Raw genomic sequence first — 13,079 nt, 5'->3', positions numbered from 1 at the left:
ATCCCCCTGTGAGAAACTGACACCTGGTCACATCTTTAAGTAGTCAGGGTTCTGTGACAAGACTTGAAGATGCCAGGTGGCATGGTATGTCCCTGTGAACACACCGTTTGTATAAACCGATGATTTTCAACACATAGTCTTCTGCCCTGAACTAGGAACTTACTTGATGGTGTTTGTGACGTAATTGAATGTTTAACATGGTTTCTGTGCTGAAATGGGCATAGTTGTGCAACCCATGCGATTCGGGGAATGCGATCCTTATAGCTTCCAAAAAGCAAACGTGTATAGTTCAGATGCCAGCGTATTGAGAAAACTGCAGCTTTGCATCCTGAAGACAACTGGAGATTGATTTTTCACATCCTTTATTTCTACTCAGTTAATAAATCTGGACAGCTAAAGACCATTTCAGCTCTTTGCTCTACCATGAATTTCATATGCAAAGCACAGGCTTCTGAGAAGAATGAAGGGCAGCGAAGAATACATGTTACTTTCTATATAATAAGGGACAGGAAGAAAAGCTTGGGTTTTTAGAAGGGGAGATGAGCCCACGATCTGGTTGTTAGAGGAGTGCGGGCTAAAGACCGTTCCTTTAGAGCTGGGGGAGTGGGGGCAGCCTCGGGGTTGTCCAGCTGCAGGAGGCCTGGGACCAGCTTATCTCTCTGGCTTTCAGGGACAGCCTGCACAGCGGCTGGTCAGGGGCTCAAGGGGACTCCGCCAGCTCAAGCGACGAGACATCCTCCGCCAACGGGGACAGCTTGTTCTCCATGTTTTCAGGGCCTGACCTCGTTGCTGCTGTCAAGCAGAGAAGGTATGAAGAGATTTCTAAATGTAAGCAGAGGACAGAGGGGCACATGAATGTGATCATTCCTCTGGAAGGCTCAAGAACCCCATGGCTCCTTGTCACCCTGGTGTGACAGAGGCAGAGGGCCTCTGCTAGCACGGTCTTGCTGAGTCTTCTATGGCTACCATGCAGGCTTGTAGCCCAGATGACTTAAGGTTTGGCTGAGGCTTTGCTGGCAAAAAAGTCTCATGCAAGTGGTAGCTAAAAACACCTAGAACTCTAGGGTTCTAGAGAATGGGGTCTACTGATAACTGGTCTGTGCCTTTCTGTGGGAGGAGCAGGACCAGAATGACCAGGTTCTAATCACGACTCACCAGTAGACTTTGCAACTGCAAACAAGGGCCTGACTTTCTCTGATCCTCAGTTTCTTTGTCAAAGAGGAAAAGAAAACAGTATTTTCAGGTCTAAGAAATTTTTTAAAGTAGTGGCACCTGGCTGGCTTATTTGGTAGAGCATGAGACTCCTGATCTGAGGGTCATGAGTTCAAGCCCCATGTTGGGGATGGAGGCTACTCAAAAAAAAAAAAAAAGGGAGGGAGGTTGGGAAGAAGAAAAGAAAAAGGAAAAACCAAACATGTCAGGTTGGGTTAGTTGCTATGAAGAAAAATATGGGGGGAAGGGGCACCTAAATGGCTCAGTCAGTTAAGCATCTGACTCAGTATCAGCTCAGGTCTTGTTCTCAGGGTCATGAGTTCAGGCCCCACATTGGGCTCCACACTGGGCATGGAACCTGCTTTAAAAAAAATATGAGAGTCAGGGAGGCCTCTGAGCAGACAGCTGAACAAAGTGGGGGAGCATCTGGTGAGAGATTAGCACTGGGGTATGTGTGAGAGAGAAGAATCAGGGTATGAGTTTTTGGCTGAAGCATCTGTATGAAAGGGGGTGCCAGTGAACTGAGACAGGAGGATGCAGAAGGAGCAGAATTGAGCCAACGGTAGCATTTAAGATGTCTTTTTTTCAACAAGGGAAACTGGGGAGGCCGACGAGACATGGAGGAAGCCACCTGTAGCACCACCTCTACAGAGACTGCTGTGTCTGCAGGCAGGAGCACCAGTAGACTGATTGCCTTGGCCCTGAGCCGGCTCCTTCCTGCCTTTTTCATTCAGCGTTATAACAGAAATTATACATGTTTCTAGTTAAAACTAACAGTCTTTTAAGTCCTACTTCCGCAGGGCATGGTAAACAGTTGGTATCCGTTGAATAAATTAACAAAAGCCAGAGCCAATATACTCAGAGCAGCTGAAACAGCCAGTGGCTGTCCGAATGCCTGCCACCCCCAGCTCTCCCCAAACCCATGAATGACTTCTGGGCGTGTTCCATTCAGTGGTGACCCGCCCGACCCCCCACATGCAGTGGATCCAAGGTCTCCCCACCTAGAACCATTGCCCAGAACCAGGTGGCTAGCATGTCAAGGTAAGCTGGGCAGCAAGCCAGGTGCCCACGGCACTGAGCTCTTGATTCTTTCAGGAAACACAGCAGTGGAGAGCAGGAGACCAGCACGCTACCCTCACCGCCTCTTCTTACCACAGTGGAAGACGTTAACCAGGTATTGTGGGCCCTGCTCTGGTCACCAAGGGCCAGCTGTATGGGGTACAGACCATGAGCACAGTTCCAAAGCTTCCGTTTTAAGAGGGCTTCAAAGCAATGATGGGTTCTTTGTGGTGAACAACTTTTTTTCCCATGATTAACCATCTCAGCTGACTCAGAGGCAAATGTAGAGAAAGCCCTGGGATTGTGCCATCCACTGTGATAGCCAGTAGCCACATGTGGCTGTTTAAATTGGAATTAATCAAATATAAATAAAAATTGAGTTCCTAGGGGCGCTAACCATATGCGGTGAACAACACAGACACAGAACATTTCTGTTGTTGCAAGTTCAGTTAGACAGTGCTGCCCAGGGCTGTGAGGGGTCTGGGGCTCCTACCCTGGCCCCTAGGTGGGAATAAGGACCAGAGCCCTGGGGAAGTGGGAAAGATCATGAATCGCCAGAAATGCCACTAAGAACCCTCTTTTGTCTCTCAGGATAACAAAACCAAAACGTGGCCACCCAAAGCACCCTGGCAGCACCCTTCCCCGCTGCCCAGCACACTGCCGAGCCCGAGCGCACCACTCTACGCAGTTGCCAGCCCCGGCAGCCAGTGGAATGACAGCATGCAGATGCTGCAGTCCCCGGTGTGGGCCGCCACCAGCGATTGCGGCACCGCCTCCTTTCCCTATGTGCAGAGCCCACCACAGCCCCCGCCCCCACCAGCACACAAGGCGGCGCCCAAGGGCTTCAAAGCCTTCCCCGGGAAGGCTGAGCGCAGGCCGGCCTACTTGCCCCAGTACTGACCCAGGGCCGGCCCGCCTGCCCAGAGCTGTTGGGGTCAGTGTCCCCGCCCCAGGGCTGCCTAGTTGGCACCAGCCCCCCAGAGGACCAGTGCACCCCTGTCCCAGGCAGGGATCCTTGGGGATGGGGGTAGTTGGCAGCTCCAAGCCTCTAAGGCCCAGCTTCCCAGACTTTGGAGGCATCAGACCCCTGGAGGGCCAGCTAGAAACAGGTTTCTGACCCTCAGGGAGATGCTGGGGGATCTTCGAGCTTAATAAGCAGCTCCAGCAATTCTGATGCAGGTGGGCCACAGGCCGCATTTTGAGAAACACAGCTCTCAAGTTTGTAGTCCCACTGTGTGTGTTGGGAAGGCACCAGGCCTAAGGCTGAGAGCAAAACTGACCATTCTTCTGAAACCCTCCCCCTCCTTAACACGTTGAGTGATGACCACATCAGTCACTGTATCTCATAGATATTTTTTATATAGGTTTTTAGTTAAAACATCTCCTGCCTAAAATGCATTGAATATTTTAAGATAACAAATATAGAGGCTGGAGGTTTGTTCAACACTATCTTTATTTAAGCTTCTACAAAACGGGCAAAGTATAGAATATTTGTGATTGGAAGCAATCACCTGGGTTTTCTGTGGGTGGGCAGCCCCTCCCCACCCCAAGCAGCACCGAAGGGGTGCAGTCCTGACCGGATTTACAAAAGCAGGATCATAAAACTAATGTTAGAGGCATATTCCTGATGGTGCATGGAGATGAGCCAGCTGGCTGCTGTCCGTGTGCAGGATAAAGTTGCACCTGCTGCCCTCCCGTCCACACATGGCCAGAGGTTTCGACACAGTTTCCAAACCTGGGGGTGTGGTCACGTGGCTGCACAGAGACACCTGCACTTGAAGCATTGCAGTAACATTTGTGAGCTGGCTCAAGACAAACCAATTAAGCTGTAGATAGGAATTAATTTAAAGTCTTTTCTTTCAAAAAAACAAGAACAAAAAACCACCTCATTTTCAGTTAACGTGTGCCATTAAAGAGATAACATCCTGTGGATTTTGGGATATTTTCCAGCCAGAATGGATCCAGAAGAATTGAATGGTGCTTAAATTGAGAAATAATGATACATATATCTCTATAGGGTAGACATATCCCACTGTATATTAATTGAGGTTACAGAAGTTCTTTATATAAAACTTATTTAAATTTTTCATATTTCATCTTTGAAAAAGTCTAATTGAGAAAAATCCATAATATTTTCTGGTATGAAAGTTTGACAGTATTAATATTTTTTTTATATTTTCTTAAATCATTAAACCATTTTAATATATATGTTAACTACTAATAAATGGTTTATTCTTTCTAACTCCATATAAGCTTTTCCAGCAAAGATTGTAATAACACGTTTATGTTCTCATTTTTCTACGGATATAAGTAAATTTATATTTAAAAATACCAAAAAGAAAAAATATATATGTATATGTATGTATCCACACTAATGATAGAGGCCCCCTAGGGAGTCTGAGCCCAGCCATCTGAATGTTTAGTACTGTGTCGCCAGGCTGTCTCCAGGCCTCGGGTGTCGTCCTTTGTGCTGTGTGGGGATGCCATTGCTGCCTGTACTTATGATCCTCTCACCGTGGGTTCTGAACGTTCACCTCACCATGTTTACAAAGAACTATTTTGTACATAGACCTTTTCAGGCACGTGCTCTGCACCAACCCTGCGTGGCTCTGGTCCGTGTTAGCCGTCACTGTGTGTGCACTAATCTGTCCAAGTTGTTTGTGGCTGTTTCTCCTTGTAGTGTAGTTTCCTCTTCCCTTCAGTAACGTGTCCGCAGTAACTTGTATTTCAAGTTCTATCCTACTGAAGTCCTCTTGTCTTAATAGTGCCTCCCCCAGAGACCTCACCCTGGACAGAGGTCAGCCCCTGCTGCCCTGTGCAGGTGACACCAACACCGCTAATTGTCACTTTCCAGTCTGTTCTTCTCAAATAAGCAGGCCATTTTGTAACTGCATATCCCCAGGCTGTGAGGCTGTGTGAAGCTGTTTGTGTGGTCTCCTTGTAGGTGCTGTGTTCTCAGCACCGCCTTGCTCTGAACACTGGTAATTCCAGGTGCTGCGCTTGGCAGAGGGGTCTCGCCAAAGCGCATGTGTGTGTGTGTGTGTGTGTGTGTGTGTGTGTGTGTGTGTTTGTGTCCTTTGCATGGCCGGGCGTGACTGCCTTGCTCGGGCATCAGCAGGACGTCTCGTGTGAATAGTTACAACGCTTCCAAACTGGAACTCTACATTTTGTATCTTACTTTTAAAGCTCCTATAAGTAAAATAACTATTGGCTTTATTAAAAATATACATTTAATAATATTTTGTATCTCTGTTTGAAATGAACTACAGCAGACATGTCAGAAGCCCTGCCTGATTCATTACTTTGCAAAGCTGCACCCACAGTGGTTCTTAGGTCAGCTCATCCTCTGGTTCTGAAACCTTCGTGAGAGGAAAGACCACTGGGAATATTAGGATGAGCGGGGTGGGTGGGCGGGCAGGAAGCAGACAACCTACCACACCTCTCCAGTTGGCTTCCCGAAGGCCAAAGCTGGGAGAGGCCTCTGGAGGCAGAGCCCATGTCATGGGGAGGGAGACCACATGGAACAATGCAGGTTCTCTCCTTGGATTGTGTTCGGCCACCACCCACATTCCACCAACCATGGGCACTGTGAGCTGTCCAGCCAGCCTTTCCAAGGAGTGGGCCCAGGGATGAGCTCTCACTCTGCTCTGCCAGGGACCCCCTATTTGGCAAAGAGACCATACCTTAAAGGGACAAGGACTAGTCACATTGGATGATGCCCAGCGAAAAGGAAAGCTTGTTCAGTGGGAACCACAAAGGGAGGGTGGGTTACAGGGGAATCAACTTCTTTTCACTTGCAGCAAGACAGACTTGACCAAAACTTTTTTTTCATGAACTCAGGAAAACACATATCAGCATTAATCTATAAGTACCACTCAAGCTTCTCTCTGCTGAAATGCCCAGAAGCTAAGCACGGGGACCAAGACCCAGAGCCTTCTAAGCGCACCCCAGGACAAGGTTACTCAGTAACAGCTATGATGTGTGAATGTGCTAGAAAATACACTAGAAGTGCATGTTAAATGCTAGCATCGGGTGCCTGGGTGGCTCAGTCGGTTAGCGTCTGCCTTCAGCTCAGGGCATAATCCTGGGGTCATGGGATGGAGCCCCACATCGGGCTTCCTGCTCAGTAGGGAGTCGGCATCTCCCTCTAAATCTCCCCACCATTCTGTCCTCTCACACTCCCTCTCTCTCAAATAAATAAATAAAATCTTTTTAAAAAATTAAATGCTAGCATTTTATTCAAGCATGTTCCTGTTCAACACCAGTACGTGGTGCTGTTCACTGACTTCAGTTCACAGCAGTGGTGGAGACAGAAGAGGAGTCCTGTGGCCCAGCTATGTGCCGGATGGGGGAGAGTGGAAACCTGAACAGATGTTAGACCTGAGCTGCAAGAGGGTCCTTGTGAGGCTGGTGACCCCTCCTTCATCACCTGACGGATCCTGGCAAAGAAGGACGGCCAGCCCAAGGAATGTAGCTGAAACACAGCGTGCCCACCGTGGCACACTGCGAGTTTGGCTCTTTGTGCATTGTGTGACCACTGTTGTGACCCGCTTCCTAATCTGGAGACGCAGAGGAAACCCTTGCAATGTCCAGCTCCTCAAATGCCAGAAAGCCATGTACTTGGAAAGCATGACTGGCTGCCTCCCAGCCACACATTCTGAGGAAGCTCCAGGGGCAGGCTCCTGGAAGTCACGCACACACAGCTCACTTGATGATTCTACAAGGGTAGGCTGGCCGGGCTCAGGATGTGTGTGTCTGATGGAGGGACTGGATGTGGCTAGTACTGGGTCTGAGTTTGGGGTGTGGGCTTAAGTCAGGAGGAAAGATTGTTTCAGGAGTTTCCTGTTCACTTCAACATCTAAAGTCATCAAGGAGCAAGGGCCTTGCTAGGAGGAGAACTGAAAAGAAGATGCAGTCTCTGCTTTTAAAACAAAGTCTTTTATTTGTTTGTACTATCTTTTTAAATTATTATTATAATTCCAGTGTAGTTAGCAGTGTTATATTTGTTGCAGGTGTACAATATAGTGATTCATCAATTCTATATATTACTCAGTGCTCATCAAGTGTGCTCTTGATCCCCTTCATGTATTTCACCCATCTCCCCCACCCACCTCCCCTCTGGAAACCATCTGTTCTCTATGGTTAAGAGTCTCATTTTTTGGCTTGTCTTTTTTGTTTGTTTCTTAAATGCCACATATGAATGAGTGTATGATATTTGTCTTTCTCTGACAGGCTTAGTTTGCTTAGCAAGCTACTCTAGCTCCATCCATATTGTTGTAAATGGCAAGATTCATTCTTTTTTGTGGCTGAATAATATTCTATTGTGTATATAAACCACATTTTCTTTATCCATTCATCTATTGATGGACACTTACGTTCCTTCCATAATTCGGTTATTGTAAATAATGCTGCAATAAACATAGGGGTGCATGTATCCCTTTGAATTAATATTTTTTATTCTTTGGGCAAGTACCCACTAGTGCAATTACTGGATCATTTTTAGTAGTTGAAATTACTTTCAATTTTTTTAAGGAAACTCCATACCGTTTTCCACAGTGGGGGCACCAGTTTGCGTTCCCACCAACAGTGCATGAGAGTTCTTATTTCTCCACATCTTCATCAGCACTTGTTTCTCCTATTTTTTATTTTAGCCATTCTGACTGTTGTGAGATGGTATCTCATTGTGGTTTTGATTTGCATTTCCGATGATCAGTGGTGCTGAGCATCTTTTCATGTGTCTGTTGGCCATCCATGTGTCTTCTTTCGGGAAGAAAACTCAGTCTTTTAGTCTTTTAGACAACCCCATCTTTCCCCTCCTTGCTAAGAGGCGCTACCATCCACCCACCAGGCTGCTCTGACAGAAATCCTAGAAGACATCCTTAATCCTTTCCTCATCCAGCAAGTCACAGAAGTCTATTCACAAGCATATTTGAATTCCATCATATTCTTCAGTATGCTACCAATGACCCGGTCCTCACCTGCCTCCTGCCTCTCGCTCTTGAGGCTCAGGGTTTCCCCGTACACTCAGCTCCCCCACCCCCGCCCCCGTGCTCCCCTGCCAGCTGCTCCCAAGAGTGCTCCCTGCTTCTGCCTCTCCATCTGTCCTCTTGGGCCAGAGCCCAGCTTCTACTCGCTTTTTCATTATAGCGCTTAGTGCTCCCCGGGCATCGAGTTTGCCTTTGTCCCTCCCACTAGAACGAAGGCCTCCAGAGAGCAAGGGTCAGGTCTCATCGGCCACACACGCAGAAGAGCGGGAAGCATTTCCAGAGGAGCCAGGCCAAACAAGGTGTTGGGGGGCAAATTACTGAGCAAATTCTAATGCAAAAAAAAAGAAAAAGAAGAAGAAAATAACGACTTAAAACTCAGCTCTCACATCAAACTAAAAGAATAATACGTGATTAAAAAAAAAAGAGGGCAGCCCTGGTGGTGCAGCGGTTTAGCGCCGCCTGTGGCCCAGGGGTGATCCTGGAGACCCTGGATCGAGTCCCGCGTCGGGCTCTCTGCATGGAGCCTGCTTCTCCCTCTGCCTGTGTCTCTGCTACTCTCTCTCTCTCTCTGCATCTCTATGAATGAATAAATAAAATCTTGAAGAAGAAGAAGAAGAAGAAGAAAGAAGAAGAAGAAGACGACGACGACGAAGAAGACGAAGACGAAGAAGACGAAGACGAAGACGTGATGACCAGAGTTTGTACCAGAACTGCGAGGTGAGACTCACATTCGGAACTGCGCGCAGGATGATGCAGTTTTTTATTTTATTTTATTTTATTTTTTTGATGCAGTTTTTTAGTAACCATAGAGTTTTCCGTTCTCGTGGAAACCCACGTCTTTTGTGCAGTAAGAATTTTTTTTTTTTTTAAGCCACTACCGATGGAGTCCCAGGGAACATCTGGGGGCGACACCCCGGAGCGGCGGATCGCAGACGACGCAGGACGGGCTCGCGGCCTGCGGGGGGCGCCGAGGGCCCTGCTCGCGTGCGCACGCGCACAGCCGCCCGCTCAGCCTCCGCGCACAGGCGCGCGCACGCCCATCGCGGACGTGCGGACGCGGACGATTGCTGGGCGTCTGCAGCCCGGCGCCCCTCCCGGCGCGGGGACGGACATGCGCACACGTGCCCCCCGGACGTGCGAGCCCACACGCACACGCGTGCGCGCCCCCGCCCCCGCCCCCGCCCCCGCCCCCGGCCTGCCCCTCCCCGCCCCGCCGGCGCGCAGGCTCGCGCGCTCCGCCCTCTCCCGGGGGGTGGGAGGGGCCTGGCGGGGCGGCGGCGCGGCTCCTCGCGGCCAGCCTGTGGCCTTCGCCGGGTGTCCGGGCCTCGCCACCCGGGGCTGCGCCTCCCCGGAGCAGCTGGCGGCGTCCCTCGGCGTGATCGCCGCGCGCCCGACCCCCCGACCTCCCGTGGGCTCCCGGAGCTCAGCCGCAGAGCTGCAGCCTCCCTCCCCGCCCCCTTACTTTCTCCGCGCGGCCTGGCTCCTGCCTGCCTGCCTGCCTGCCCCGAATGAGGGAGCCAGACTAACCTAGACGCCCCCTGCCTCAGCCTCCTCCGTTATGGAAGAGGGCTCTTGTCTGGAACTGTGCTGGCCACAGGCTCCCCAGGTGCTAGTTTCGCAGACTCTCAGTGGGACCCCGCGCGCTTTCCAAGGCCGCAGAGCTGCGCCAGGTCTTCTTCGGGTTGTGGTTTGGCCCAGCCCCGCAGGCCTCACTGCCCCTGAGACGCTCAGGCATCTGACCCCTATCCTCTGGGTGGTGGCGCTTGGCACAACATAGGGTGGCCCTGGCGGTGGGAAACAGTAGGGCTTCGCCCTGGGGAGAATGCAAAATTACCTTACGCTGAAAATTTCCCGAACTCCAAATCCCAAACCACCCCGAGGTGCCAGCCTCACAGTGGGGTAGCTACCTGGTCACCCTCCACACACCCCGCCTTCCCTGGCGGGGGTCTCCCTGCCGCCCCACACAAATCCTTAGATCGGGTCCGAAGGGGCCACGGTTAATGCACTGGCTGATCTGTCCTACCTGACTCCTCCCGTGCTGCTGTCACATCTGTTGGAGGTGCCATTCTTGGCCTTTCCCACTCGTAAAATTCTACCCTGGCAATTGGAATTAATATCATAGAGGCCTAATTAGAGGTTAAAAACAGAACTGGGACGGTGGGGGATTGCCAGAAACTGGCAGGCAGGACAGGGCTGTGATTTAAAACAAAAAACAAAAAAAACAGGGCTCAGAAATCAGGCAACCTTGGATCGATTCTCCACTTAGCAGCAGAGTGGCTATTTCCAGATTTCTTAACCTGTCTGTTGAACCGGTTGCACGGCCGAGCTCCAAACACAGTAAGCTAGTGGTAGTAGTAACGGCACTAGTGGTTGGATGATGAATGCCTTTCAAGTAATAATGATCCCCTTGTCCCTTCCTATTTGCTTTCTCTCCTTAGCAACTGTGACTTATGGCCCTTCAGATACCAATATCGTTTTCTGCTAATATAGAAAACACACGTAACTGGGGTTTCAAATAACAATGTCAAACTTAAATTTTTTAAAGAAAAGTGTTTTTTTTTTTTAAGATTTTATTTATTTATTCGAGAGACACAGAGAAAGGGGCAGAGACACAGGCAGAGGGAGAAGCAGGCTCCCTGTGGTGAGTCGGATGTGGGACTCGATCCCAGGACCCCGGGATCACAACCCCAACCGAAGGCAGACGCTCAACCACTGAGCCACCCAGGCGTCCCCCAAACTTAAAATATTATTGGGAAATCTAGAGTAGTTGAACCTCCTGGGAATCACAGAGGCCAAACTAGAGGGGGTCTACCAGAGAATGTCAGAAGATGAAGCCTTCCGAAAGGTGATCACGAGGCCTTATGTCCAGCTTCTTCTTCAGTAACCAAAGCAGCGCCTGTGGGTTTCAAAAGGCCAGGAGACGACATTAGAGAAGCAGTGTGGGGACGCCTGGGTGGATCAAGTCCCGCATCGGGCTCCTTGCAGGGAGCCTGCTTCTCCCTCTGCCTGTGTCTCTGCCTCTCTCTGTGTGTCTCTCATGATCAATAAATAAAATCTTAAAAAATTGAGAGAGAGAATGAAAAATAGAGAGAAGCAGTGTGGCAGTGCTTAGATGAACACCCATAAAACCTTTGGAAGGACTTGCGGTTGTAGATGACAGCCCAGCTCCACACAACATCGACACTGAGGGAAATCACTCATTTATGTTCCAGCTGCAGACAGAGGTGGCCTGGCCCTCTGAGTTGGACTCTGGCATCTCTCTGGGGGTCACTCTCTGCATTGTTTTCCTTCGCACCAGGGACTGATCCTCAGGTCTCCTCTTTTCAGAAGGGCAACTCAACACTAGAAAAACACTGGGTTTCTCCTGCTGGCACTCGTTTGGCTGGCCTTGGTCATGCGCTCCTCTCTGATGCAATTTGGGTGGCAAAGGAAGACACACGAGACTGGGACGTAGTGGTTTTGGATAGAGACACAGACGTGCCCTGTGGTCACCAGGAAGAGCCTGCTAGAGAAAGGCAGTCAGTGGCTACTGTTGGGCTAGGGTCATCTCTGGAATCACAGGGCAAGTGGTAATGGGGTGGTGGCTACCAAGACTGGCCTTCTTCTTGGGTGAGGTTATGAAACAAAGGATTTAGGAGTGGGAGTGCTCTTCCGTGTAGACAAATAACTGGCTTGCATGGGAAACCCTGATCGGAGTATCTCTCAGGGGCCCCAGTAGAACAGATGCCATTCAGCACTGTTAGGGGAGTGCCGAGTAGGGGAAGTTCAGTTAAAGCTCAGAATTTACAGGGGACTCAAAACTCTGGGTAAGTAAGGGCCATGTGGACAGGGCTGCTCCCTGTAAAGTCCTGTGGACCCCTCATATCTTCAGTCTTCACCCTTTCCCTATTTTCCTTCTTCATCTTTAGGGCCCCCAGGATTCCTGCACAGGAAGGGAAAAGTCATGTGCCGAGGTCGGAGGGGGCCGTGACCGCATGGAGCTGGGAGGTGGCTAGAGGAAGAGCTCGGCCTGGGGCGGCAGCAGGACAGGGCGCGTTCCTGGATGGCTGGCCTTTCTAGACGAAGCAGGCAATGGAGCAGCTCGATTTGGGTGCCCAGTTCTTGGACCTCTTCTTCCTCTTGGCCATAGATACTGTCTCACCCAGCCTGTCATCCAGGCTCATGACTTCAAATGCAGTCTATTCACTGACGACTCCCAAATTTTTCCTCCAGCTCGAACCTTCTCTCCCCACACTCCAGTCAGCAACACCCAGCTCAACAGCTACACTTGGATGTCTAAAAGGGTTTGTGATCTGCCCCCTGCCCCCAAACTTTCATCTCTCCAAGATGTGAGGACACTTCCGTTTTTTTCCAGGAACTTGGGTTAAAAGCTGGATGTTACCCTTGACTGTTCTTTCTTTCTTCTTCTTCTTTTTTTTTTTTTTTTAGACTGGGAAATGTTAAGATTATTTATTCATTCATGAGAGACAGAGAGAGGCAGAGATCCAGGCAGAGGGAGAAACACACTCTTCGCAGGGAGCCAGATGTGGGACTCGATCCTGGATTCTGGGATCACCGCCTGAGCCAAAGGCAGACACTCAACTGTTGGGCCACCCAGGCGTCCCAACCCTTGAGTGTTCTTTTTCTGTCTCTCGGCTCTTCACTGGGTGTGTCCAGGTCACCACGCCCAGCTCCCCTACCCCGACCCAAGTCACCTTCATCCCGGGCCTACATCCATGCAATAGCCTCCTGTTTGCAGTCCTTCCTTCCATTCCTGCTACACTATGGGTCTGATCCTTTGTAAAGCTTCTCAGATGATGTCCTTCCACCGCTTAGAACCCT

The 13,079-nt window shown here is 50.0% G+C and overlaps 1 protein-coding gene and 1 long non-coding RNA gene across 6 annotated transcripts in view; one reads left to right on the top strand and one right to left on the bottom strand.

Annotated features, from left to right (window-relative positions):
* GARRE1 (granule associated Rac and RHOG effector 1) overlaps positions 1-5,510 on the top strand; it is a 77,126-nt gene extending 71,616 nt beyond the window's left edge. For all 5 annotated transcript variants that reach the window (XM_072781614.1, XM_072781624.1, XM_072781651.1 and 2 more), the window contains 3 exons: positions 671-808; positions 2,308-2,386; positions 2,863-5,510. In XM_072781614.1, the coding sequence (XP_072637715.1) occupies positions 671-808; positions 2,308-2,386; positions 2,863-3,171 (526 nt within the window). In that variant the 3' untranslated portion in view covers positions 3,172-5,510. The remainder of the gene's footprint in view (positions 1-670; positions 809-2,307; positions 2,387-2,862) is intronic.
* Positions 5,511-9,716: 4,206 nt separating this feature from the next.
* LOC140607152 (uncharacterized) lies at positions 9,717-10,636 on the bottom strand. The gene is made up of 3 exons (XR_012009299.1): positions 10,503-10,636; positions 10,282-10,355; positions 9,717-10,071 (listed from the first exon to the last, which is right to left on the bottom strand). It is a non-coding gene; the product is annotated as an uncharacterized lncRNA (long non-coding RNA).
* Between the last annotated feature and the right edge of the window lie 2,443 nt (positions 10,637-13,079).

The sequence above is a fragment of the Canis lupus genome, chromosome 1, assembly GCF_048164855.1.
Source record: "Canis lupus baileyi chromosome 1, mCanLup2.hap1, whole genome shotgun sequence".
NCBI lineage: Eukaryota > Metazoa > Chordata > Mammalia > Carnivora > Canidae > Canis > Canis lupus.
This window is presented reverse-complemented; position numbering and strand designations above follow the sequence as displayed.